Source organism: Cetorhinus maximus, chromosome 25, assembly GCF_964194155.1.
Source record: "Cetorhinus maximus chromosome 25, sCetMax3.hap1.1, whole genome shotgun sequence".
Taxonomy (NCBI): domain Eukaryota; kingdom Metazoa; phylum Chordata; class Chondrichthyes; order Lamniformes; family Cetorhinidae; genus Cetorhinus; species Cetorhinus maximus.
This window is the reverse complement of record NC_135903.1, coordinates 34780030-34804886: the sequence shown is the minus strand read 5'-3', so window position 1 is coordinate 34804886 and position 24857 is coordinate 34780030. Positions and strand designations below refer to the sequence as shown.

The following is a 24857-nucleotide window of genomic DNA, read 5'->3' as shown; positions in this document are numbered from 1 at the left end:
ATGAGGTCCAGAAGTGGGCATTCACTGCCCAATTAAGGGCCTCAATTGGTGGCAGGATGGGAAGGTTGTCCATGGGCTTTCCTGCCACCGACTTAATCGGGGCAGTCATGGGTAGGCGGTTGGGTCCCTGCCCACCAGCCTCCCTCTCGATTAAATGCACCAAACGCTGGGGCGGCCATTAAGTTCCATCAAGTAAGTGTGACAGTGGCAGGGAGAGCGCACGATGTGCAAGACTTAAGCCTTTGTTTCATTCATGCCCTCCACACCAGTCATGTCCCAAAGCCCTTTCTGTCATCCCAGGTGACACTCAGCTCTTTGAACAACAGTGAAATCACAGGCAGCATTCCAGAGTGATGCCTCGGATATTCATTTTACTCCGTTTCTTGTTACTGATGCATCTGAGTCTCTGGATCTCACTGTAGTGACAGGTATCACTTAGTGTAAAACTTAGATTGACCAAAGCCATGGATCAAAGAGGTTGTTGCCTGTTCTGCCTCCAATTCATTTGAATGATCTCATATTAACCAGTGGTTCCCAATAGGTAATCATCACTGTACCTCTTTACTATTTTAGGCATCGGAGCTGGCTGCTTTTATCCAGGCAAAGCGTGAACTGGGCTGCCGCGCACCAAACGTTACCATTATTGAAGAGGGCATAAACAGTCAAGGCAAAAGGGCCAAGGAATTCTGGGATCTTCTGTGTGGCCAGGTTCAATACCAAGGTAAAAAGCTCAAATGAGCGGTCGATTACACTGGACCTGCAGATCACTCAGTTGCAGCTAATTTACCCGTGTGAATTAATGGAAGGACACCAGTGAAGAGAGAGATCATCAAATGACAACAGTTTTTCTTGTTGTGTGAATCTGTTGAAAACTCCTGCGTTGATTAATCTCACTGTAGTTTGGGACAAGTTGAGGTGAAGCACAAAGAGGAATTGGACAAGGAGCATTGATTCCGGTCATAAAGACATGCGGCTGATGTTGCTCCAGGTGCTGTGCTTAGCTGGTGTAATTTTCTCAGATCCAATACCAGGAAAGTATGCCCCTACTCCCTGGTGTTACTGCCTCTGTGCTTTTCCTATGGTGTCACCTATTGTTGGATCACAGAATTACAGAAATAATCTAAAGTGTTTAGGACAACTTGAAAACTTTAGCCATAAACATTGTGGTTGACTAAATAATAGGTAGTTGAAGTGTGTCACGTTATTATTATTGAATGGTGTTGACACTACCAGCAACACTGTCATGACCACTGATACAACCACTATGGACATAATAAACATCACTTCCACTGACACAAGCATTACTCATTTCATCATCAGCACCAACACCATCACTTGTTTTGATCTTTCCTCCACAGAGTCATTGTGTCATTGGAGCTTGCTCATTGTTTTAGGGTGCTGTAGATGCTCAGAGTAGATTTTAACTTTTCAAGAGAAGAGGTTCTCCTTTCTGTCTCCAGAATTACTTGTTGGGATGAAATGTATGGAGGTCTTCGGATATCTGTCTTTGTGTCTAAAATTCCCACTTTACGATGTTCAACATGCCTTTTTTTAAGTCACGTGGAAACAAAATTAATTGTCCTTTAGACACAGCCCAGAATCCTATTTACATTTACTCAGTCTGTTATATGTCTGTATATTGTTAAGTGGTTGGAGATTATTGCGGTTTAGTTTTTAAAATAGGATTAAAATCTCATTGACTGCCCATGGATTATTTAATTACAGCAGATTGTTGAAGTTGAAACTTTCATTCAAGAGCTTGTTTTAAGGACAATAGATTTTCTTTCCTTCTATTTTCCTTCTATTTTATGCTGTTCCCACTTTCTTACACTGCCTCACACTTTCACACTTAGACTCATTTACTCTCACAATCTCACTCATTCTCGCACTCTTTCACTGACACATTCTCTCACCCATTCTCATACTCTTTGGGGTAGACCTCGACTGTGATATTGTAAAATGAGTGAAAGCGAGTTGGCAGCCATTTTACACCTCTCTGGATTAATATTTCCATTCACCTTAATTACAAAGGCGAGAGCTACCCTCCACCCTGACTCCCTTTCTCTTCCGCTCTCTCATACTCCTCACACACATGACCATAAACTCCTTATCATTGAGAGAACAAGTATCCTGTTCACAGATTACTGGCAATACAGCTTCAAAGAGGTGCCCTGAGTTCAATGGGAGAGCGATCTTGTCAAAAGCAGGTTCTAACAGCCTGGAAGAGCCTAGCTGATCACAGCCTTTGCATTGTTAATGTTACTGATTTTTTTCACTGTTGGCTCTGCAGCTGCAGGAGATCCCGAGGAAGATGAGCTGTATGAAGCCGCAATCACAGAAACAAACTACATATACCGTCTGGTTGAGGACAAGCTGGTCCCAGACATTGAATCATGGGGGAAGATCCCTCGCTGTTCCATGCTGAATTCGAAGGAGGTAGGAGCTCAGTGCATTTGTAATTTTGATCCATGAGGCCTTGTGTCTGACCCTAAATGTGTGGCAGCGCATCAACATTACTGGGCTCGCTTATTTTTCAGAGCCTATGAGTTGGTTGCAGTTTTTGGCAGCATTTCAAAAATCCAGGAATACATGTGATTGGTGTGAAACTTACACAAAATAAAATGGAATTTCCAAAAATGAAGCCCACCTATAGCATTGTCACCTTCGTTTGGAGGTATTCCAGGCGGTTTAATCACATGATCTTCAAACCACTTAATGGTGTGATGTCTGTACATGTTAACGTGATTTGCTTGTTGTCTCCTTGGCTCTGGTTTGGACTCATGTGTATGGAGGTAACATCTCTGAACTGGGAGCCTCATTCAGAGCTGATCTCTTCTTGGTCTTCACACATTAAAATCAAACCAAGACACTGCGCAAAGGCAGCATTTCTCACTGGGCAGGTTGTCCCAACTCAGTCCAGCATCAATATTTCTAATTCACTCCACAGATTCACACTGAATAAAGAAGAGTTTTCAACGAATAATAGAAATTATTGTATGTGTTCCCAGTGCCTGCGCCAATGCTGTAACCTCATTTCCCCCAGATATCTTCTATCCACATATTTATCCATTTGCTTTTAATTATCTTATCTTTAGCTGAATAGTCACTTATGGTGAACTAATAGCCTTCAGATCAAAAATCTTACTTTCCCATTTCCCACTTAAGAACTCTGTCGCTGTTCATCCACTTGCCAGGTTTCATTCACCCCTTTTCTGGCTGTTTCTCTCACTGCACCACTCCCATAGGAAATGACAGTCACCCATTCCCCATTCTCCAGGCTCCCTCTCTCCACCCCCAACCTTATCCCCACCCCCTCGATCCCCAGTCCCCCCCATCTCCATTCTTTAGTCCCCTTCTCTCCAACCCCCACTCCAAACTCCCTCAATTCTCACTCGCCTATCTCCTTGTCCCCATGATGTTCATTCGGTGTTACCTCTCTCTCTATCTGACCTCTCACCATCCTTCGACTCTTGATTAGACCCCCAGTTGTTCCCACACATCAGCCTGTCTCAGCTGTCCGCGTGGCAGCTGGGGACATGGAGTGGTGCTGCGATGGGAAAATTAAAGCACAAAGATCTCCCATGTTGTGAGCAGGAACACTCGTTGTCATTTGGGAGATTCCTGGAAAATCTGGGAGTGTTGGCAAACGCTGCCCACATGCGCTAGATACCCATAAACTGTAGTATGATGGGGATCAGAGACTTGGGGGCAGATGTAGTATCAGGGGTTAATTCTAACTGTGTGATATGCTAACATGAAGGTCTTGTGGCACAGTGGGTAGTGTCTTTGCCTCTGAGTCGGAAGTTACAGTTCGAATCCCACCCCAGGACTTGATGGCCATGGAAGGTAGGTTCATATCGTGGCTAAATAAGTGGATTATCGGTCTGTAAATCCTTCCTACACCCTATGGCAGGCAGTAAGAATGGGACAGTTTCCTGGTCAGCCGTGCTTGATGCAGAATGGTGCCCCTCAAGCTATAGCCACTGGCCACAGGCTGGCAAACCTGTTCCAAGAGAAACTAGCCATGGCAACAAACATAAGCACGTGCTTTGTCTGCCCTCATATGCCACGAGGCACAGGACAGTTCTAAATCTTAAGATATGCTAATGAGACACAGTATACATCATCACAGGATGTGATGCAACATCTTATGATCTTGCTCTCCTGTCACAGATGAGTAAATCATCAATGACACTGTGGTGTTCTCTCTGTTCATAGTACTGTCTGACAATGGGATTGTGTGGCATGTATTCTGACCATCCTTTGATGCAGTACTCTCTGACCTGAGTACGTTCTTCATCAGATTTCTGTGCATCTCTGATTTCATTCAGTCGCCGAATTGGTGCAGGTAGGGTTGTGGTTGATGCAAAGGTAACAAAATGACCTTATTCAGGTCTTGCCACTGGGATATGGGACAAAGCATCTGCTGTGGACTACTGTTTTCCCAGAACGTAATCTGTCTTTGCATCAAACCTCAACATCCTGAGTCTGAACCGTTTTACTCATGGAGGAATTTTTGTTAACGCTTTAGAATTTTAGAGTTGCACTAAGGGTTTGTGATCTGTCTCTATCTTGAAGTGAAGACCACAAGCCCATGTAGCAGCAGCTAATGCTTCTTTCTCTATCACCGCATATCTCTGTTCAGTCTCTGTCGGTGAACGGGGTGCATAGTGAATTGGTCCATGCTTTCTATCCGTCAGTATCTGAAAGAGTACAGCTCCCAGTCCTGTCGAAGATGCATCTGCAGCAATGATAGTGGGTAGCTCTGGATCATAGTGAGGTACAATATCAGGTGACATCAGCATATCTTTGATTTTCTCAAAAGACCTCTGTCGTGTTTCCTCCCAGCACCATGTGTTGTCCTGTCGTAACAGTTAATGGAGTGGCTCATTGATAACAGCTAGGTCAGGCAGGGACTTTCCAACTTGATTCGCCACACCCATGAATCCCTGGAGCTTAGTCATGGTGCGAGGAGCTGGGAACTCCTTAATTGCTCTTGTAGATCAACTCTGACACTGGATGCCCAAGGAACTTGAGAATCGGCTGCAAGAATTCACATTTGTTGTTGAGTGTAAGTCCTGCCTCCTGTAGGTGTTGCAGCACAGTTCGCACTCAGGTGTCATGTTCTGTCTGAATGGATCCATGATTCAGGACATCATCCATGTGACATACGATTCCATCCAGTCCTTCTAGGATACTTGACATTGTCCTCTGGGAGATTTCTGATGCTGATCTGATGCCTGAAACAAAATCTCCCAAATGGTGTAAGCACTCCAGTAGCTTCTGCTGGGTTCCTGGATTTCTCCAAGGATAGACATCTCAATATCATTGACATCTTCTACTTCATGGATCTTGCCATTTCCCAAAGGCGTTTCTTTTTGGTTATTCTGTACAGTCCTCGTGCTGTGCCATGCAGCCTGGAAGTGACCTTTCTTCCTACAAAAATAGCATTCAGACTCTTTGGTGGGATAATTTTTGTGCCTATGTCTTTCCTCACCAAACAGATTACAATTAGCTCGGGTGGTTGATGGGTGCTCTTCTGCCTCCCCTAATTTTTAATGACTACCTCGCTGCTTTTAAATTTGACATGCTCCACTGTGTCTGTTATTTTTGGGATGTGGTTCACCCTCTCACCCTGAATCACTGATGGATTTTGCTTCCTGACCTCAGCTTGTCTGCCCAGGTGACTTGCCTTTGTTCAGGTTAAATCATCTCTCGACTGCAAGTGACCAGATAATGCTTCATTAAAAACTCTGACAACAATTCCGCCCATGATTAGTTAATCTTTTAAGCTGCCATATTCACAGTTCTCTGCAAGTCTATACAGATCATTGATAAATGTATCAATACTTTTCCCTTGTCGTTGGGTCCTCTCAACTTTAGTCCGCTCAACAATGGTATTCTATCACAGATTGAAGCAAACATTGAGCGCTTTTATTACTTTATGGTACATAGCTTTTTCTTCATTGATCCCTTGCGTGACTAGGATATCGTCTGCACAGCCACCCACTGCATATAATAGCGTACTGACCTGCCCACTGTTAGGCTTCGCAGCGAGGCCTGCTGTGATGTGCTATCTTGTAAATCTTTGGTGCCAACTCAGTCAAGATTCTGCTTGATTAGGGCCAGCGACCTGGTTGAAACTTTCCAGTGATGGCAGAGACTTTTCCAATCTTGTTCTCTCACTTGCTGCCACCATATAACATTATTGGTCTTGTTGTGCTAACACAGAATATTTACAGAGTCTGCTGAGGTAAGGAAAACACTAACCGTACTGAAAAACATCTTGCAGTGGCTTCATCTTGCCATGAAATCAACACGAGAGAGAGCAAGATCTCTCCTGTGAGAGAGATGGCAGGCTCACTTCCTGTGATGATGTAGACTGTGCCTCATTAGCATAACACACAGTTAGAATTAACCCTTTATACCACAGAGACCTTCTCATTCACCCACACCTGAGTTACCCAGAATCCTTACCCATTAGTGCAATGTGGGATTTCTCCCCAAATGTTTTTATTTATTAAAACCCATTTAAAAGAAAGAAGTTTTCCTGAATTTAAAAAACTGACAGAATTCTCAGAAGGAAAAAAACAGTTCAAAATTTTCAAATCCCATTAAAAATCTTTAATACTGGCACCAGTAATACTGGAGTTCCATTCTAAGGTATACAAGACCAGTTCGGACGAGCTTTATTGGTGCCCTTCATTTCCAAGTTATGTTGCTTTTTTTCTACCAAAATTAATATTGGGTGGGGGCCAACCCTTGGTACAGCTGGTGGAGAGGAAGCTCACCCGCTGGCACAACATATCGGAATATCTTGAGCACGCTGCCCGCAATTTATCATTCCAAATGCTGGGCAAGTTGTTTGCAGTGTGCCCCACAGTTTTTGATCTGCCAGTCAGTGATCTCCCTTGTTACCAGCAGGTAAACAAAAAACTGACACGCTACAGGCAATATTGAATATTGTCACATTGCTGCTGAATATCAGTGTCAGTGTATTTATATGACCATGGTCATAGCTGGTCACAACATATTAGTAGAGAGAAACCTTTCACCAACCTGAAACATTAACTCTGTTTCTCTCTCCACAGATGCTGTCTGACCTGCTGAGTATTTCCACCATTTTCTGTTTTTATTTTAGATTTCCACCACCTGCAGTATTTTGCTTTTGTATTTTAAATCAGATAAGATCTTGCTTCAGGAGGTGCTGCCCTCATGGGGTACAATCTGTGGACAGCAGGACTTTATTCCTTTCTGTGTGAACCTAAACAACTGATTACAGGCAGGATATTCAACAACAAAGGACATCACAACCATGCCAGACCCTGTCCTCAATTAATGTCCACACACACTCAGGTTCCATCAGGATCACTTAGAAACAGGAATTCTTTCCAACCCTCCAGTTCAGGAATGCTGTGGGCCAATTATAGTAAAGCATTGCTAACTCCAAACAGATTACAGATCAAACCTGAGACTTCTGACATGAGTGATATAGTTCCACAGCGGGTAGTCAATCATTCACTGTGGCTACTGAAGCCATAAGAGCAGTTTCTTGGGGCATCCAAATGCACTTTGAAAAGCAATGAATTACATTATGCCATCACTGTATTGATGTAGTTAAACAAGGAAGCAAATGTGTGCAGAGCAAGGTCTCACAAACAGCTGAAGAGTTGGATTACTAGTTAATCTGTTTTTAGTTGAAGGAGGAATGCTAGCCAGAACACTGAGACAACCCTGTACATGCCTTCATTTATCTGCTCACTGGAATAGGTAAATGGGTTAAAGTCTTATCTGAAAGTTGACCCTCAGTGTTGCACTGTGCACTATGTCCTCCTGCTCCTTGTTGTAATGTGCCTTTAAGGGATTGCAACATGATATCACTAGAAAGGAAATGTGTCATTAAGGGATTACAGCATGTGATGTAATCCTTTAAAAGTATATTACAACACTCTTGGACCCACAAATGAAAGAAAAATACTCACCTTTTTTGGCTTTTTCTGGGAGGATTATCTTCTCTCCTGGGATTCCCTGAAGTAGCTGCTTCCCTGCTCAGGTCTGTGTTAAAATTGCAGTCTGGTCTGGATAACATCATCAGACTCAACAAAGGAAGACGCCACCAGTTTTCAGTGGGTGTCCTTGTTGCCCGCTCGAAAGAGCGGGTTAGAATTGTGGTCAGGGAGATCCCGATGCCTTCAGGCCAGGGAAGTAACTCAGGGCATTTTAATTGTCCACTCCCCTGCTTTCCACAGAGCACACAGCATGAAAACCGCCCAATTCTGTACAACTATATACGTTTTCTACATGATTGAGCCGCATTGGTTGACTTTATTGAGCTAATTGTTTTCTCTTGGTTTGCAGGTGCTGGTGCTAGATTTTGGCAGCGAGTTGTACATCTGGCATGGCAAAGAGGTGACCCTGGCAGAGAGAAAGATGGCACTCCAGCTGGGCAAACAGTTGTTGAGTGGTCCTTATGATTATAGTAACTGTGTGGTAAACCCCCTGGACCCCGGAGCCAAGAAGAACATTTCCCGGCAGTGAGTTGAGAACAGTATGTTTGGGCGATGGTACCTGGTCAGATTCAGTATAGTTGGAAGTAGGGGTGTTGGTGCTGGGGCAGAATCAGTAACATGGGAACTGAGCCACTTTTAAACACTCTTTTACAGGAACTAGAGATTGCTGTGGGGTAGACAGACAGACCTATCCTGCCCGATATGGGTTTGAATCTAACCCAGGCCCTTCTGCCTGGAATCCATAGGCAGCAGCTGCCCTCATGTCTTACCCCAAATGACCATTCTTCATCTCTGTGGCCGGACATGAAGCTCTGGCAAAGCTTTCTGACTGCGGCGCACATCGACACTGAGACTAATCCTATCCTCACCGAGTTAGTATTTTCCAGCAGACATTAATGGTCAGTGGGTCTAGGATTGACGTTTCCATTTCGTGTCCCACTACAACACCTGGTCTGTCTGGTGAAATTAGTTTGTATGGTCTCAATCAATTGCTCGTGGGCACGAGACCACAGTGCAAATCTGCTTCTGATTTGTCACTAAATTGGCAGAAGGTGCAAGAGATGGCGGGCATGGGGGCTGAAGAAACCATACTGGTGCTATCAAGGTTTCTGAGAATGTGGATTTCTCTGCTCTTTTCCTCTATGTCTATATTCTCTGTTTCTCTTTCTCTCTCTTTCTCACAATTTGGCGCTCACAAGCTTTTTCAGTTAAGTTTTACTGTAAATGAATTCAATGATCATTTTAATTGATACGGGGCCAGATTAGGGAGGGATTATTAGAGTGGGAGGAGGCTTACGTCGAATATAAACACCAACATAGATCAACTGGATCTGAATTCCTTACTTGTCTTCTGTAGATTTTGTGTAATTCTATCAAATAAAAGTTGCAACAAGACACCTGAGAGACTGGGCAGAGGTGGCTCACAGGAGATTAATAGGATTTTTTAAATTAAGAAGGAGTTTGATAAGTTGAACATAGAGAAACCATGGGCAGAATTTAGCCCTTGTCGGGTGGGGAGGGGAAGGGGGGAGGGGGAGTGGAGAGGAGGGGGGGAGAGGAGGGGGAGGAGGTGGAGGTGGAGGTGGAGGGGGTGGGCGGGGGGCGGGGGGGGTGGGGGTGGGGGGGGGGGGCCAGGAAGGAAGGCAATTTGACACTGTCACATGAGCAGGGACATGTTATTAATTAAATTTTAAAATTTTGCATTTTTATTTGCTTTAGGAAACCTCTTCCCGCCTGTGGATGAGGTTTCCTAAAAAGTGCAAAGGCCGCTTGGCCTTTTCACCTGCCAGTCAACCGTCAGGTTGGACAGGCGGCAAAAAATGTCAGTTAATTGAGATTTTAATGGCCTTAACAGGCCTTTTCATTGTCGGCGGGTGTGCTGCCGATTCCCACACGCGCCCGCCAACTGAAATATCGCGCGACTGCGCGTTGACATCGGGATGTTTGCCCGACATTAACGCGCATCATTTTACGCTCGAGCGGGTCGGGCACGTGCCTGCCCGCCAAGGTAAAAATTTTGCCCCATATGTCCTCATGAGAAAGGTTCATCCATTTATAATTGTCACCAGGGGGTTGAGGGGAGGGGTCAGGGAAAAAATAGCCACGACAAAAGTGGTTGGAGCATGGAGTGCTTTGCCATGGGGAGTAGCTCAGACAGAGACTGTTTAAACTTTTCAGAGGAAAGGGAATGAAAATGTGAAGCAAAGGAAGATACAGGAGTGTGCAAAAGAGAGCAAGGCAGTGTGACGGGCTCTAGAATGACTCTCTCAACCGACACCGACACGAATGGCCAAATGGTTTTTGCTGTTCTGTAAACCTCTGTCATTCAACTGTTAAAACTTACTGAGTTTAATTTTCTTTCTAACGGAATTCCTCAAATAAATGTCACTTTCGTTTCCACAGACAGGGCCGCCCTGATTGGGTAATCTTTGGTCGATTGTCAGAGCATAATGAAACAATTCTATTCAAGGAGAAGTTTCTGGACTGGGCAGAGTCGAGGAAGCTGGTACAAAGGGACATTGAGATCACCGCCGAGTTAAAGGTATGCTGGGGGTTAAAAAGAAAGGCAAGAAAGGCTTGGATTTCTATAGCACCTTTCATAACCTGAGGATGTCCCAAAGTGCTTTACAGCCAATGAAGTGCTTTGAAAGTGTAGTCACTGCCGTAATGTGTCAAACACGGCAGCTGATTTGTGCACAGCAAGATTCCACAAGAGGCATGTGATACAGAGCAAAGTAATCTGCTTTTTAATGATGCTAACTGAAGGATATATATTGGCCACTGGGGATACCTCCCCTGCTCTTCTTCAGATAGTTCAAATGTGGAAATCTGGGACAGCCTCCCTGACTGCCAGTTCTGATGAGTTTTCCCCCTGATTCCCATTGACTCCGGTTTTGCTCGGGTTCCTTGATGCCACACTCAGTTAAATGCTGCCTTAGTGTCAAGAGCAGCCACTCTCACCTCACCTTTGGAATTCAGCTCTTTTGCCCATGTTTGGATCAAGGTTGTAATGAGGTCAGGAGCTGAGTGGCCCTGGCGGAACCCAAACTGAGCATCAATGAGCAGGTTACTGCTGAGCAAGTACCACTTGATAGCACTGCCGATGACCCCTTCCATCACTTTACTGATGATCGAGAGTAGACTGATGGGTCAGTAATTGGCCGGGTTGGATTGTCCTGCTTTTTGTGTATAGGACATACCTGGGAAATTTTCCACATAGCCGGGTAGATGCTAGTGTTGTAGCTGTACTGGAACAGCTTGGCGAGGGGCACGACTAGATCTGGAGCATAAGTCCTCAGTACTATTGCCGGAATATTGTCAGGACCCATAGCCTTTGCAGTATCCAGTGCTTTCAGCCATTTCTTCATAACATGTGGAGTGAAGTAAATTGGCTGAAGACTGGCATCTGTGATGCTGGGGACCTCTGGAGGAGGCCGAGATGGATCATCCACTCGTCACTTCTGGCTGAAGATGATTGCAAATGCTTCAGCCTTATCTTTTGCACTGATGTGCTGGGCTCCTCCATCATTGTGGATGGGGATATTTGTGGAGCTTCCTCCTCCAGTGAGTTGTTTAACTGTCCACCACCATTCACGACTGGATGTGGCAGGACTGCAGAGTTTAGATCTGATCCATTGGTTATGGGATCGCTTAGCTCTGTCTATCGCTTGCTGCTTACGCTGTTTGGCACACAAATAGTCCTGTGTTGTAGCTTCACCAGGTTGACACCTCATTTTTAGGTATGCCTGGTGGTGCTGCTCCTGGTATGCCCTCCTGCACTCTTCATTGAACCAGAGTCTACCCCCTGACTTGTTAGTAATGGTAGAATGGGAGGTATGCTGGGCCATGAGGTTACAGATTGGGATTCTGGCTGGCTGCTGATGATGGCCCACAGCGCCTCATGGAACCAGTGCCTCAGCAGAAATGGTAAGTAAGAAAATGGCAAAGGCTTTAAATTAGTAAGACAGAGAGATGGTTCTATAAGAAAATAAACAAGCCTGAATAGAAATGAAACAGGAAAGAAGAACATAGAATAGACTAAACTAAGGAAGGATATAAATGGGCATGGAATAAATAGACTGTAGAACAGGAGTGTAAAAAGATGGTTAGAAGTAAAGTCAGAGGAATAGTTGTTAAAAATGAGTTAAATCAGTTACAACAATATACATAGTGTCTCTTATAAAACAGGGGAACTAGAGACAGTAATAGACTGTAAGGAACCAGGTGTAGTCGGGATTACAGAGACATGGCCACAGAAAATAATCTGGACTGGGAATTAACCTTTGAACTGTATAATATATTTAGAAAGGGAAAAGGAGAGGTAAGAACTTCTGTACTTATCAGAGACAAAGGATGGCAATAGAGAGATGTATTACAGTAATAAGATAGAAATTGAATTCATATGGATAGAGGTAATAAAGGGTCAATCACACAAATGCGTAATCTACAGTGGAAGGGAAGGGGGAAAAAGAAAAATGAAAACTAATTAGGGAAATTAGAGGAAAAGAATAGAATAATGATGGGAGAAGGATTTGCTGTTGGGTCTAGTAATGTGGAATGAACCAGAGCTGTTACAGTAGTAAAAGAAGGGGAACAACTAGGCAATAGTAACCGTAATGTAACATGGTTTAAAATAATTGAGAAGGACATTACATGACAAAGACCAGGGTAATCGATTAGAAGAAAGCTTTTCCTAAACTCACAGAATCACAGAATGTTATGTTGCAGAAGGAGGCCATTCGGCCCATTGTACTTGCACCAGCTCTCTGAATAAGCATTATGACTTACTGCCATTCTCCTGCCTTTTCCCCATACCCTTGCACATTGTTTCTATTCAAATAATCATCCAACACCCTCTTGAATGCCTTGATTGAACCTGCCTTCATCACACTTCAGGGAAGTGCATTCCAGACCCGAAACACTTGCTGTGTGAAAAAGTTTTTTTCTCACATCACATTTGCTTCTTTTGCAAGTTACTTTAAATCTGTGCCCTCTCGCTCTCGATCCTTTTATGAGCGGGAACAGTTTCTCCCTACCTACTCTATCTGGCCCCCTAATGATTTTGAACACCTCTATCAAATCTCTTCTTAGCCTTCTCCTCTCCAAAGAGAGCGCTCCCAACCTCTCCAATCTATCTTGAAAGCTGAAGTTTCTCATCCCTGGAGCCATTCTTGTAAATCTCTTCAGCACTCTCCAATGAGTTCACATCCTTTCTATAGTATGGTGCCCAGAACTGCACACAATACTCCAGCTGAGGCCTAACTAGTATCTTATATAGGATCAGCATAATTTCCCTGCTCTTGTACTCTGTGCCCCTATTAATAAAGTCCAAGATACCGTATGCTTTATTAACTGCTCTCTCCACCTGTCCTGCCACCTTCAATGATCTATGCACATATGCACCCAGGTCCTTCTGCTCCTGCACCCTCTTAAGAATTGTACCCCTTATTTTACATTGTCTCTCCATGTTCTTCGTATCAAAATGCATCACCTCACACTTCTCCGCATTGAACTTCATCTGCCACCTATCTGCCCACTCCACCAACATGTCAATGTCCTTTTGAAGTTCTACACTGCCCCCCTCACAGTTTACAACACTCTCAAGCTTCGTATCATCTGCAAACTGTGAAATTGTTCCCCGCACAACAATATCAAGATCATTAATATATATCAGGAAAAGCAAGGGTCCCAATACTGACCCCTGGGGAACCCCACTACAAACCTTCCTCTAGAGTGAAAAATATCCATTGACCATTACCCTCTGTTTCCTATTACTCAGCCAATTTTGTATCCACATTGCTACTGTCCCTTTTATTCCATGAGTTATAACTTTTCTAACAATTCTGTTGTGTGGCACTGTATCGAATGCCTTTTGAAAGTCCATGTACACCACATAAACCTCTGTTACCTCTTCAAAAAAACTCCAGCTAGCTAGTTAAACATAATTTCCCCTTTAGTAATCCATACTAGCTCCACCCACAAAGACAAGTTGTGACGGGAATTCACCACGGAGTAATGCCATCATAGTCATAGAACAGCACAGAAACAGGCCCTTCAGCCCATTGTGTCTGTGCCAACCATCAAGCAGCTATCTATTCTAATCCCATTTTCCAGCACTTGGCCTGTAGCCCTGTAAGCTATGGCATTTCCAAGTGCCCATCTAAATACGTCTTAAATGTTGTGAGGGTTCCTGCCTCTACCACCCCCTCAGGCACCCTGTTCCAGATTCCAACCACCCTCTGGGTGAAAAAAAAATTTCCTTCAATCCCCTCTAAGCCTCCTGCCCCTTAGTTTAAATCTATACTCCCTGGTTATTGACACCTCCACTAAGGGGAAAAGTTTCTTCCTATCTATGCCCCTCATAATTTTGTATACCTCTATCAGGTCCCGCCTCAGCCTTCTCTGCTCCAAGGAAAACAACCCTAGCCTAGCCAGTCTCTCTTCAAAGCTGAAACGCTCCAGCCTAGGCAACATCCTGGTGAATCTCCTTTGCACGCTCTGCAGTGCAATCACATCCTTCCTATAGTGTGGCGACCAGAACTGCACACAGTACTCCAGATGTGGCCTAACTAGTGTTTTATACAGCTCCAACATAACCTCCCTGCTCTAATATTCTATGTCTCGGCTAATAAAGGCAAGAATCCCATATGCCTTCTTAACCACCTTATCTACCTGTGCTGCTTCCTTCAGGGACATGTCAAGGTCCCTCAGATCCTCTGTACTTCCTAGAGTCCTACCATTCATTGTGCATTCCCTTGTCGTGTTAGTCCTCCCAAAATGCATCACCTCACATTTCTCAGGATTAAATTCCATTTGCCACTGCATCTTACCAGTCCATCTACATCGTCCTGTGGTCTAAGGCTTTCCTCCTCACTATTTACCGCACCACCAATTTTCATGTCACCTGCAAACTTACATTCCTACATTCACATCTAAATCATCAATGTATGCTACAAACAGCAAGGGTCCCAGCACCGATCCCCGCGCTACACCACTTGTCACAGATTCCAATCGCCAAAACAACCTTTGACCATCACCCTCTGCCTCCTGCCACGAAGCCAATTTTGGATCCGATTAATCCCCGCCTCTCCAAGTGGAGATCAGTCCAGTCCCTCAGAATTTTTTCCAATAGTTTCCCTACCACTGATGTTAGACTCGCTGGCCTGTTATTACCTGGTTTATCCCTACTACCCTTCTTGAATAATGGTACCACATTTGCTGTCCTCCAGTCCTCTGGCCCCTCTCCTGTGGCCAGAGAGGATTTGAAAATTAGTGTCAGGGCCCCTGCAGTTTCCTCCCTTGCCTCACATAGCAGCCTGGAATACATATCATCTAGACCTGGGGATTTATCCACTTTTAAGCCGGCTAATACCGCTAATACCTCCTCCCTTACAATGCTAATTTGTTCAAGTATATCACAGTCCCCCTCCCTGATTTCTACTCCTACATTGTCCTTCTACATAGTGAATACAGATGAAAAGTAATCATTTAAAACCTCACCTACATCCTCCAGCTCCATGCACAGACTGCCACTTTGGTCCCTAATGGGCCTACTCTTTCCCTGGTAATCCTCTTGCCCTTAATATATTTATAAAATGCCTTGGTTTTGTCCTTTATCTTTTTTTGTGCCTGCTCTTGGCTTCCCTAATTACTTTTTAAAGTACCCCCCTTACACTTTCTACACTCCTCTAAGGTTTCTGTTGATTTCAGCCCTCTGTATCTGCCATAAACCTTTTTTTCCCTTATCCAATCCTCTATATCCCTTGACATCCAGGGTTCCCTGAACTTGTTGGTCCTACCCTTCATCTTTACAGGAACATGTTGCCCCTGAACTCTCACTATTTCCTTTTTGAATGACTCCCGCTGGTCTGATGTAGACTTTCCTACAAGTAGCTGCTCCCAGTCCACTTTGGCCAGATCCTGTCTTATCATATCGAAATCAGCCTTCCCCCAATTCAGGACCTTCGTTCCGGTCCATCTTTGTCCTTTTCCATAGCGACCTTAAATCTTACAGAGTTATGGTCACTATCCCCGAAATGCTCCCCCACTGACGCTTTTACCACTTGCCCGGCTTCATTCCCTAAGATTAGGCCCAGTACCGCCCCTTCTCTTGTAGGACTTTCTATGTGCTGGCTGAAAAAGCTCTCCTGGATGCGCTTTAAGAATTCCGCCCCCTCTAAGCCATTCACAATAAGACTATCCCAGTTGATATTGGGGAGGTTGAAATCCCCTACTATTATTACCCAACTATTTTTACACTTCTCCGAGATTTGCCGACGTATATGCTTGTCTATCTCCCCCTGACTGGAAGCCTATAATACACTCCCAGCAAAGTGATTGCCCCCTTTTTGTTTTTCAGTTCTACCCATTTGGCCTCATTTGAAACCATCCCTCCTTACTGCAGTAATTGACTTCTTGATCAATAGTGCAATGCCACCTCCTCTTTTACACCCCCCCTTCCCGTCACGCCTGGAATATTGAGCTGCCAGTCCTGCCCTTCCCTCAACCATGTCTCTGTGATAGCAACAATATCATATGCCCGTGTGTTAATCAATGCCCTCAATTCATCTGCCTTACTTGTAAGACTCCTTATGTTAAAATAGATGCAATCTAGCCTTGCATTATTCCCTTGTGCCTTAACAGGTCTATATCTGCTCTGCCTTCCAGGCTGACTTAGTTTCTCTTCTATATTTGGCTGTGCATCACCCCCTATTGTACCTCCACTCTTTATCCCATCCCCTTGCCAAATTAGTTTAAACCCCCCTCAACAGCACCAGCAAACCTTCCCGCAAGGATGTTGGTCCTGTTCCGGTTCAGGTGCAACCCGTCCGACTTGTACAGGCCCCACCTTCACCAGAAACAGACCCAGTGATCCAGGAAACTAAAACCCTCCCTCCTGCAACATCTCTTTAGTCACGTATTCATCCTCTCTATCCTCCTATTCCTATACTCACTAGCACTTGGCACAGGGAGTAATCCAGAGATTACAACCTTTGAGGTCCTGCTTTTTAATCTGCTACCTAGCTCCCTAAATCCTTGTTGCATGACCTCATTCCTCTTTCTACCTATGTCACTGGTACCAATGTGAACCACGACCTCTGACTGTTTACCCTCCCCCTTCAGAATGCCCTGCAGCCGCTCTGTGACATCCTTGACCCTGGCACCAGGGAGGCAACATACCATCCTGGAGTCACATCTACAGCTGCAGAAGCGCCTGTCTGCATCCCTCACTATCGAGTCTCCTACCACTATTGCTCTTGCGTTCTTACTCCTCTCCCCTTGTGCAGCTGAGCCACTCACAGTGCTGTGAACTTGGCTGTGGTTGCGCTTTCCAGAGGAACCTTCACCCTCACCATTTTCCAACACAGAAAAAAGGTTCTTGAGTGAGACGCACTCTAGGACTTTCCTGACTACCTGCCTGCCCCCCTTCTTCTGACTGGTGTTCCCCCATTCCTTCCCTGAACTGCACGTCCTTAAGCTGCGGAGTGACCACATCTAAAAACATGCTATCCACATAACCCTCAGCCTCATGGATGTACCATTGTGTCTCCAGCTGACACTCGAGCTCCGAAACCCGTTGCTGAAGCTAGTCAAGCACATGTGGTCATCCAGGCTGCAAGGAGTGTCTAAGGATTCCCACATGCTGCAGGCTGTACAACACACGGGACTGAGCTCCCTTGCCACACTTTTAGTTTGTTTTTAATTAAAAGACTATTTCCTTAAATTTAAGCCAAGTAGAAACTATTTAGTTTTTCTTAAAAAAAAAACAAATGCTGAGACTCTTACCTTCTGTAATGTCACTTTGGAGTGGAAAAATAAACTTACCCACTACCTACCATTCAGCTCCCTCCCTTGTTCTGACATCACTCCTTTCGAATTCCAGCGCTGCTGAGTGTTTAGGTGAGAACAAGCTCCCTCACAGGTAGACTCCGGTCTGCTTTTTATACAGTCGCTCCGCTCCCTCACAGGTAAACTCCTGCTCTTTATACAGCCACTCCGCTCCCTCACAGGTAAACTTCACTCTGCTCTTTATACAGTCGCACCGCTCCCTCACAGGTAAACTCCTGCTCGTTATACAGTCGCTCCACTCCCTCACAGGTGAACTCCTGCTCTTTATACAGTCGCTCCGCTCCCTCACAGGTAAACTCCTGCTCTTTATACAGCCACTCCGCTCCCTCACAGGTAAACTTCACTCTGCTCTTTATACAGTCGCACCGCTCCCTCACAGGTAAACTCCTGCTCGTTATACAGTCGCTCCGCTCCCTCACAGGTAAACTCCTGCTCTTTATACAGTCGCTCCGCTCACTCACAGGTAAACTCCTGCTCGTTATACAGTCGCTCCGCTCCCTCACAGGTAAACTCCTGCTCATTATATAGTCGCTCTGCTCCCTCACAGGTAAACTCCACTCTGCTCTTTATACAGTCACGCCGCTCCCTCACAGGTAAACTCCACTCTGCCCTTTATACAGCCACCCCCCTCCCTCACAGGTAAACTCCACTCTGCCCTTTATACAGCCACTCCGCTCCCTCACAGGTAAACTCCACTCTACTCTTTATACAGCCACCCCCCTCCCTCACAGGTAAACTCCACTCTGCTCTTTATACAGCCACTCCACTCCCTCACAGGTAAATTCCTGCTCTTTATACAGTCGCTCTGCTCCCTCACAGGTAAACTCCACTCTGCTCTTTATACAGTCGCGCCGCTCCCTCACAGGTAAACTCCACTCTGCCCTTTATACAGCCACCCCCCTCCCTCACAGGTAAACTCCACTCTGCCCTTTATACAGCCACTCCGCTCCCTCACAGGTAAACTCCACTCTGCTCTTTATACAGCCACCCCCCTCCCTCACAGGTAAATTCCTGCTCTTTATACAGTCGCTCTGCTCCCTCACAGGTAAACTCCACTCCCGCTCTTTATACAGTCGCGCTGCTCCCTCACAGGTAAACTCCCACTCTTTATACAGCCACTCCACTCCTGCTCTTTATAGAGCTGCTCCGCTCCCACTTTGCTCCCACTCCGCTCCCTCACAGGTAAACTCCTGCTCTTTATACAGTCGTCCGCTCCCTCACAGGTAAACTCATGCTCTTTATACAGTCGCTCCCCTCCCTCACAGGTAAACTCCTGCTCTTTATACAGTCGCTCTGCTCCCTCACAGGTAAACTCCTGCTCTTTATACAGTCGCTCCACTCCCTCACAGGTAAACTCCTGCTCTTTATACAGCCACTCCGCTCCCTCACAGGTAAACTCCTGCTCTTTATACAGTCGCTCCACTCCCTCACAGGTAAACTCCTGCTCTTTATACAGCCACTCCGCTCCCTCACAGGTAAACTCCTGCTCTTTATACAGTCGCTCCACTCCCTCACAGGTAAACTCCTGCTCTTTATACAGTCGCTCTGCTCCCTCACAGGTAAACTCCTGCTCTTTATACAGTCGCTCCACTCCCTCACAGGTAAACTCCTGCTCTTTATACAGCCACTCCGCTCCCTCACAGGTAAACTCCTGCTCTTTATACAGTCGCTCCACTCCCTCACAGGTAAACTCCTGCTCTTTATACAGTCGCTCTGCTCCCTCACAGATAAACTCCTGCTCTTTATACAGTCGTCCGCTCCCTCACAGGTAAACTCATGCCCTTTATACAGTAGCTCCACTCCCTCACAGGTAAACTCCTGCTCTTTATACAGCCGCTCCGCTCCCTCACAGGTAAACTCCTGCTCTTTATACAGTCGCTCCGCTCCCTCACAGGTAAACTCCTGCTCTTTATACAGTCGCTCCACTCCCTCACAGGTAAACTCCTGCTCTTTATACAGTCGTCCGCTCCCTCACAGGTAAACTCATGCTCTTTATACAGTCGCTCCACTCCCTCACAGGTAAACTCCTGCTCTTTATACAGTCGCTCTGCTCCCTCACAGATAAACTCCTGCTCTTTATACAGTCGTCCGCTCCCTCACAGGTAAACTCATGCCCTTTATACAGTAGCTCCACTCCCTCACAGGTAAACTCCTGCTCTTTATACAGCCGCTCCGCTCCCTCACAGGTAAACTCCTGCTCTTTATACAGTCGCTCCGCTCCCTCACAGGTAAACTCCTGCTCTTTATACAGTCGCTCCACTCCCTCACAGGTAAACTCCTGCTCTTTATACAGTCGTCCGCTCCCTCACAGGTAAACTCATGCTCTTTATACAGTCGCTCCACTCCCTCACAGGTAAACTCCTGCTCTTTATACAGTCGCTCTGCTCCCTCACAGATAAACTCCTGCTCTTTATACAGTCGTCCGCTCCCTCACAGGTAAACTCATGCTCTTTATACAGTCGCTCCACTCCCTCACAGGTAAATTCCTGCTCTTTATACAGCCGCTCCGCTCCCTCACAGGTAAACTCCTGCTCTTTATACAGTCGCTCCGCTCCCTCACAGGTAAACTCCTGCTCTTTATACAGTCGCTCCACTCCCTCACAGGTAAACTTCTACTCTTTATACAGCCGCTCCGCTCCCTCACAGGTAAACTCCTGCTCTTTATACAGTCACTCTGCTCCCTCACAGGTAAACTCCTGCTCTTTATACAGCCGCTCCACTCCCTCACAGGTAAACTCCTGCTCTTTATACAGCCGCTCCACTCCCTCACAGGTAAACTCCTGCTCTTTATCAGCCGCTCCACGTCTTTGCTTTTTGTTCAATTTATTGTTCAGCAACTCCCGAAACCGCCCGTTATAATTGCAACCTTCTTTGGCCCGACTTTTATGACTTTTTTTTGTTTGACTCTCTCTTGCTCACTATTGATCCGGCCCACATCCTGGTCACTCTCCTTTCCCAACTGAGCTGGCCCGGTGCTGATACTCTCGACACGATGCCCCACTCATGAAACTGACAGGCTATTGCCTGCAATCTCACCACGAGGGATCCGTCTGCTTACCAGCTATTTACTCGAGCACTGTAGCTGTGTCTTCAAGGTTTTTCTTTGCAGTCAGCACCCTGCATTCTCAGCACTCTCCCATGCTGTGGTTTAGTTGTGGCCTTACCAAAATGTCGAGGGTCGTCTCACGCCATGTATCACAATCTAAGACAGTTCCCCATGCCGTGCCTGTATTTAATCTTGCTGTCAGCTGTGCCTGACCACCACTGATCACCATGTCATTTTATTATAATGATATATGACCAAATCGCTCATAAGGGATTGGGTAAACACATCATGGGTTCATTTATTAAGACTAGGCACCTGAGAACAGTTATAACATAGGTATAAATCTTGAAGACATCAGAGCTGTGTGTGTGTGCCCCGCTCAAAGCAAAAGTGAAACTAAGACTGGATCACATGACACATTTCCCATCCAGTGATGTCACGCTGGTATCCCTTAAAGGCATATTACAACAAGAAGGAACTCTTCATCGGGGCTCCACAGCATTTACTCTCCTTGTCTCTCTGTGTGTAAGGGCCATTGTTTCCTATGGTATAATGTTGGACCATCTAAACTTAAAAAAAAGACTTGTATTTCTATAGCACCTTTCATGGCCCAGGATGTTCCAAAGCACTTTACAACCAATGCAGTATTTTTGAAGTATTGTCACTGTTGTAATGTGGGAAACTGCAATAAACCACCAGATGTCAATAGTAATATTTGCGAACTTGCTGGATTAGGCTTAAGAGGCTAAATAGTCTACTTCAGTTCCAATTTTAACTATTTCACTGCCAGAGTAAATTAAACCCCAAAATGGATTGTAAACATTTATCTAAGGTCCTTTACCTTTTGTTTTCAGTTAGAGACTCAGAATGACCTGAAGCCATATGATGCTAAGATGCTAATTCCACTCCCAGAGGTGCCCCTCAGAACAATCCTGGACGGAGTGAATGTGCAACGCGGTTATGGATTTCTACAAATGGACGATGAGAGAATGTCGGAACTGAAGACCACTGGCGTGGAAATCTGGCACGTTCAAGAGTTCGATCACAGCGAGCTCCCCAGAGAGAGTTACGGCCAGTTCCACGAGGGGGACACTTACGTTATTCAGTGGAAGTATACCATCAGCAGTCTGGGTAAGGGAGTGACTTTGTCCTGGCTATTGCACGACAAACACAACTGATTGCTAAAGTTGTAGCAATGTGCCCTCTGGTGGCCACACACCGTGCTGCAGTTTGGTGAGCAATAACAACAACTTGCACCTCCATCGCAGCCAAGGCACTTTACAGGAGCTTTATTAAATACAATTTGAAACTGAGCCACATCAGACGATATTAGGGCAGGTGAACAAAAGTTTGTTCAAAGAGGAACTGAATGGGAATGGTACCATCGTGATTATGTTACTGGATTCGTAATCCCGAGGCCTGGACGAATGATACAGAGATATGGATTCACCTCCGTGGTGGCTGAGTTTTTAAAATTCCATTAATTAAATAAATCTGGAATTTAAAAAAACTAGTAACAGTAATGGCGACCATGTAACTACCAATTGATTGTGTAACTGGTTCAATAATGTCACTCAGGGAAGGAAATCTGCCATCCTTGCCCAGTCTGACCTCTGTGACTCCAGATCCACCACAATGTGTTTGACTTTAATAATTTTAAGAAGCATCTCAGAGGATGGGATGTAGAGATTTCAAGGGAGCAATTCCAGATTTAAGGGTCTGGGCAGCTGAAGGCATGACCAGCAGTGGTGGAATCACCATATGGTGAAAATTAGGGATGTACGAGGGGCTGGAGTTGGAGGAGCACAGAGATCGGGGAGGTTTGTAGGGGCTACGGAAGGTTACTGAGATAGTGAGGGCCAAGGTCATTGGATGACTTGAAAACAAGGATGGGAATTTTAAAATCCAGGAGCTCCCAAACCAGGAGCACAGGGTTTGTGGAGGTAGACAAGGGGAACTGACTTTTGGATTAGTTAAAGCTTATGGAAGGTGGGAGATGCTCAGTCAATCAGGGAAATGCTAGAATAATCAGGTCCAAAGGTAACAAAGGCCAGGATTTCCCGGTCGGCGAGCGGGGGGGCGGGGCCTGCTCACCGATGTGTAAAATGACGCGGGATGATGTCGGGCGGAACTCCCGAAGTCACCCCGCGTCATTTCCATTTTCAGGTCAGCGGGGGTGCAGCTGAATCAGCTGTGCACCCGCCAACCTGTCAACGGCCTATTGAGGCCATTGACCATGTAATTAATGTAGTTAATGGACCTGCCCGTCCAACCTTAGGGTTAGCGGGCAGGCCGGGAGCCCTGGCGGGCTTCAGAAAAAGCATCAAACCTCATCCACGGGCAGGATGAGGTTTCATGTATGTTTACAAATTTTTAATAAAAGTGAAACGGAAAGTGATGGACACGTGACAGTGTCACATGAGGGGAGATGTCAGGGAATTTTCTTTCCTGTTTTTAACATTTTTTAACACGGAGCTGATCTCCCTGAGGCAGCACTTAGCCTCAGGGAGATGAGTGCGCACTTTCGTGTGCATGCGCTAAAGAGTGCACTCTCAGCTCAGGGAATTCCACCCCCCCACCCCCACCCACACAGGGAGCGCTTCCTGGCAGACGTCACGCTGGGCGGGCCTTAATTGGCCTATCCACGTAAAATGGCTGCACACCCCCGATTGGGGGCGCTGATCAGAGGCGCACCTCCACCCGCCCGCTCCTGAACTTCCCCTCCCGACAGGGGGGGACCATTCTTCCCAAAGGCTTGGATGAGGGTTTCAGCAGCACATGAGCAGAGACGAGCGGAGACAGGTGGTTGAAATAGGTGGTCCTGGTGTTCGGGCGTATATGGGATCTGAAGTTATCTCGGGGTCAAGTACGACACCAAGATTGCGACCAGAATGAATGAACCTGAGACGCTGGTCAGGGAGGGAGATGGAGTTGGTGACTTGGGAACAGAGTTTTTATGGTGGGAGCCAAAGACGATGGCATCAGTCTTCCCTATGTTTAGTAGGAGGAAATCTCTGCTCACCCGATACTGGATGCCAGGCAAGTCTGACAAATCAAAGACAATGGGGTAGGGGGTTGTGGGGGGGAGGGGGAGGGGGAGGGAGCTGAGAGAGGTGGTGGTGAAGTAGGTCTGGGTGTTGTCAATGTACATGTGGAACCTGACACGTTTTTGTGTAGATCGCAGATTAATTTACCTGGTGTAGGGCGGAGGAGAGGACTGAGAAGATTAAACATTTCACTTAAAAGGCGTTTTTATGCTGAGAATGAACTTCTAGCAGCTCACCTGATGAGACAATATAAAGGAGGCAAATTCCATGGCCAGAATTTTAGGGTTGGCAAGCAGGGGCAGGGCCCACTCACGAGGCGTAAAATGACGCGCGGTGATGTCGGGCCTGCGTCCTGATGTCACCGCGCGTCATTCAGATTTTCAGTTCGGCAGGCGCACAGCCCAGTTGGCTTCACACCCGCTGGACTGTCAAAGGCCTGTCAAGGCCATTCAAATATCAATTAAAACACTTAACAGAGCTGCCCGTCCAACCTGAAGGTCGGCGGGGGGCAGGTGAAGAGCCCAGGCGGCCTTCGCATTTATCGTGGAGCCTCATCCACGGGCGGGATGAGGTTTCATGAAGGTTTTTAAAGTTTTATGAAAATGTTTAATAACATTCATTGACATGTCCCAGCTCGTGTGACTCTTTCACATGAGGGGACATGTCTTCATTTTTTTTCTTTATTAAAGTTTTCAGAACTTCAACTAATCTCCTTGAGGCAGCTCTTTGCCTCGGAGATTTCTTCTCTCTTTTGCACACGTGCGTGAAAGAGCGCACTCCCCGACTCAGGCAACACCCCCACCCCCCACCACCCCCCCAGCCGCCCCCCACCCCCGCCCACACAGGGAGCGCTCAGCGCTTCCGGGCGTGCATCATGCTGGGCAGGCCTTAATTGGCCCGCCCACG

General features: G+C 46.0%; 1 protein-coding gene across 4 annotated transcripts in view; it reads left to right on the top strand.

Annotated features, from left to right (window-relative positions):
* The window catches only part of LOC144668048 (supervillin-like), a 141280-nt gene that overhangs the window by 79864 nt on the left and 36559 nt on the right, over positions 1–24857 (top strand). For all 4 annotated transcript variants that reach the window (XM_078529795.1, XM_078529791.1, XM_078529793.1 and 1 more), the window contains 5 exons: positions 574–721; positions 2291–2436; positions 8359–8534; positions 10413–10551; positions 21759–22035. In XM_078529795.1, the coding sequence (XP_078385921.1) occupies positions 574–721; positions 2291–2436; positions 8359–8534; positions 10413–10551; positions 21759–22035 (886 nt within the window). The remainder of the gene's footprint in view (positions 1–573; positions 722–2290; positions 2437–8358; positions 8535–10412; positions 10552–21758; positions 22036–24857) is intronic.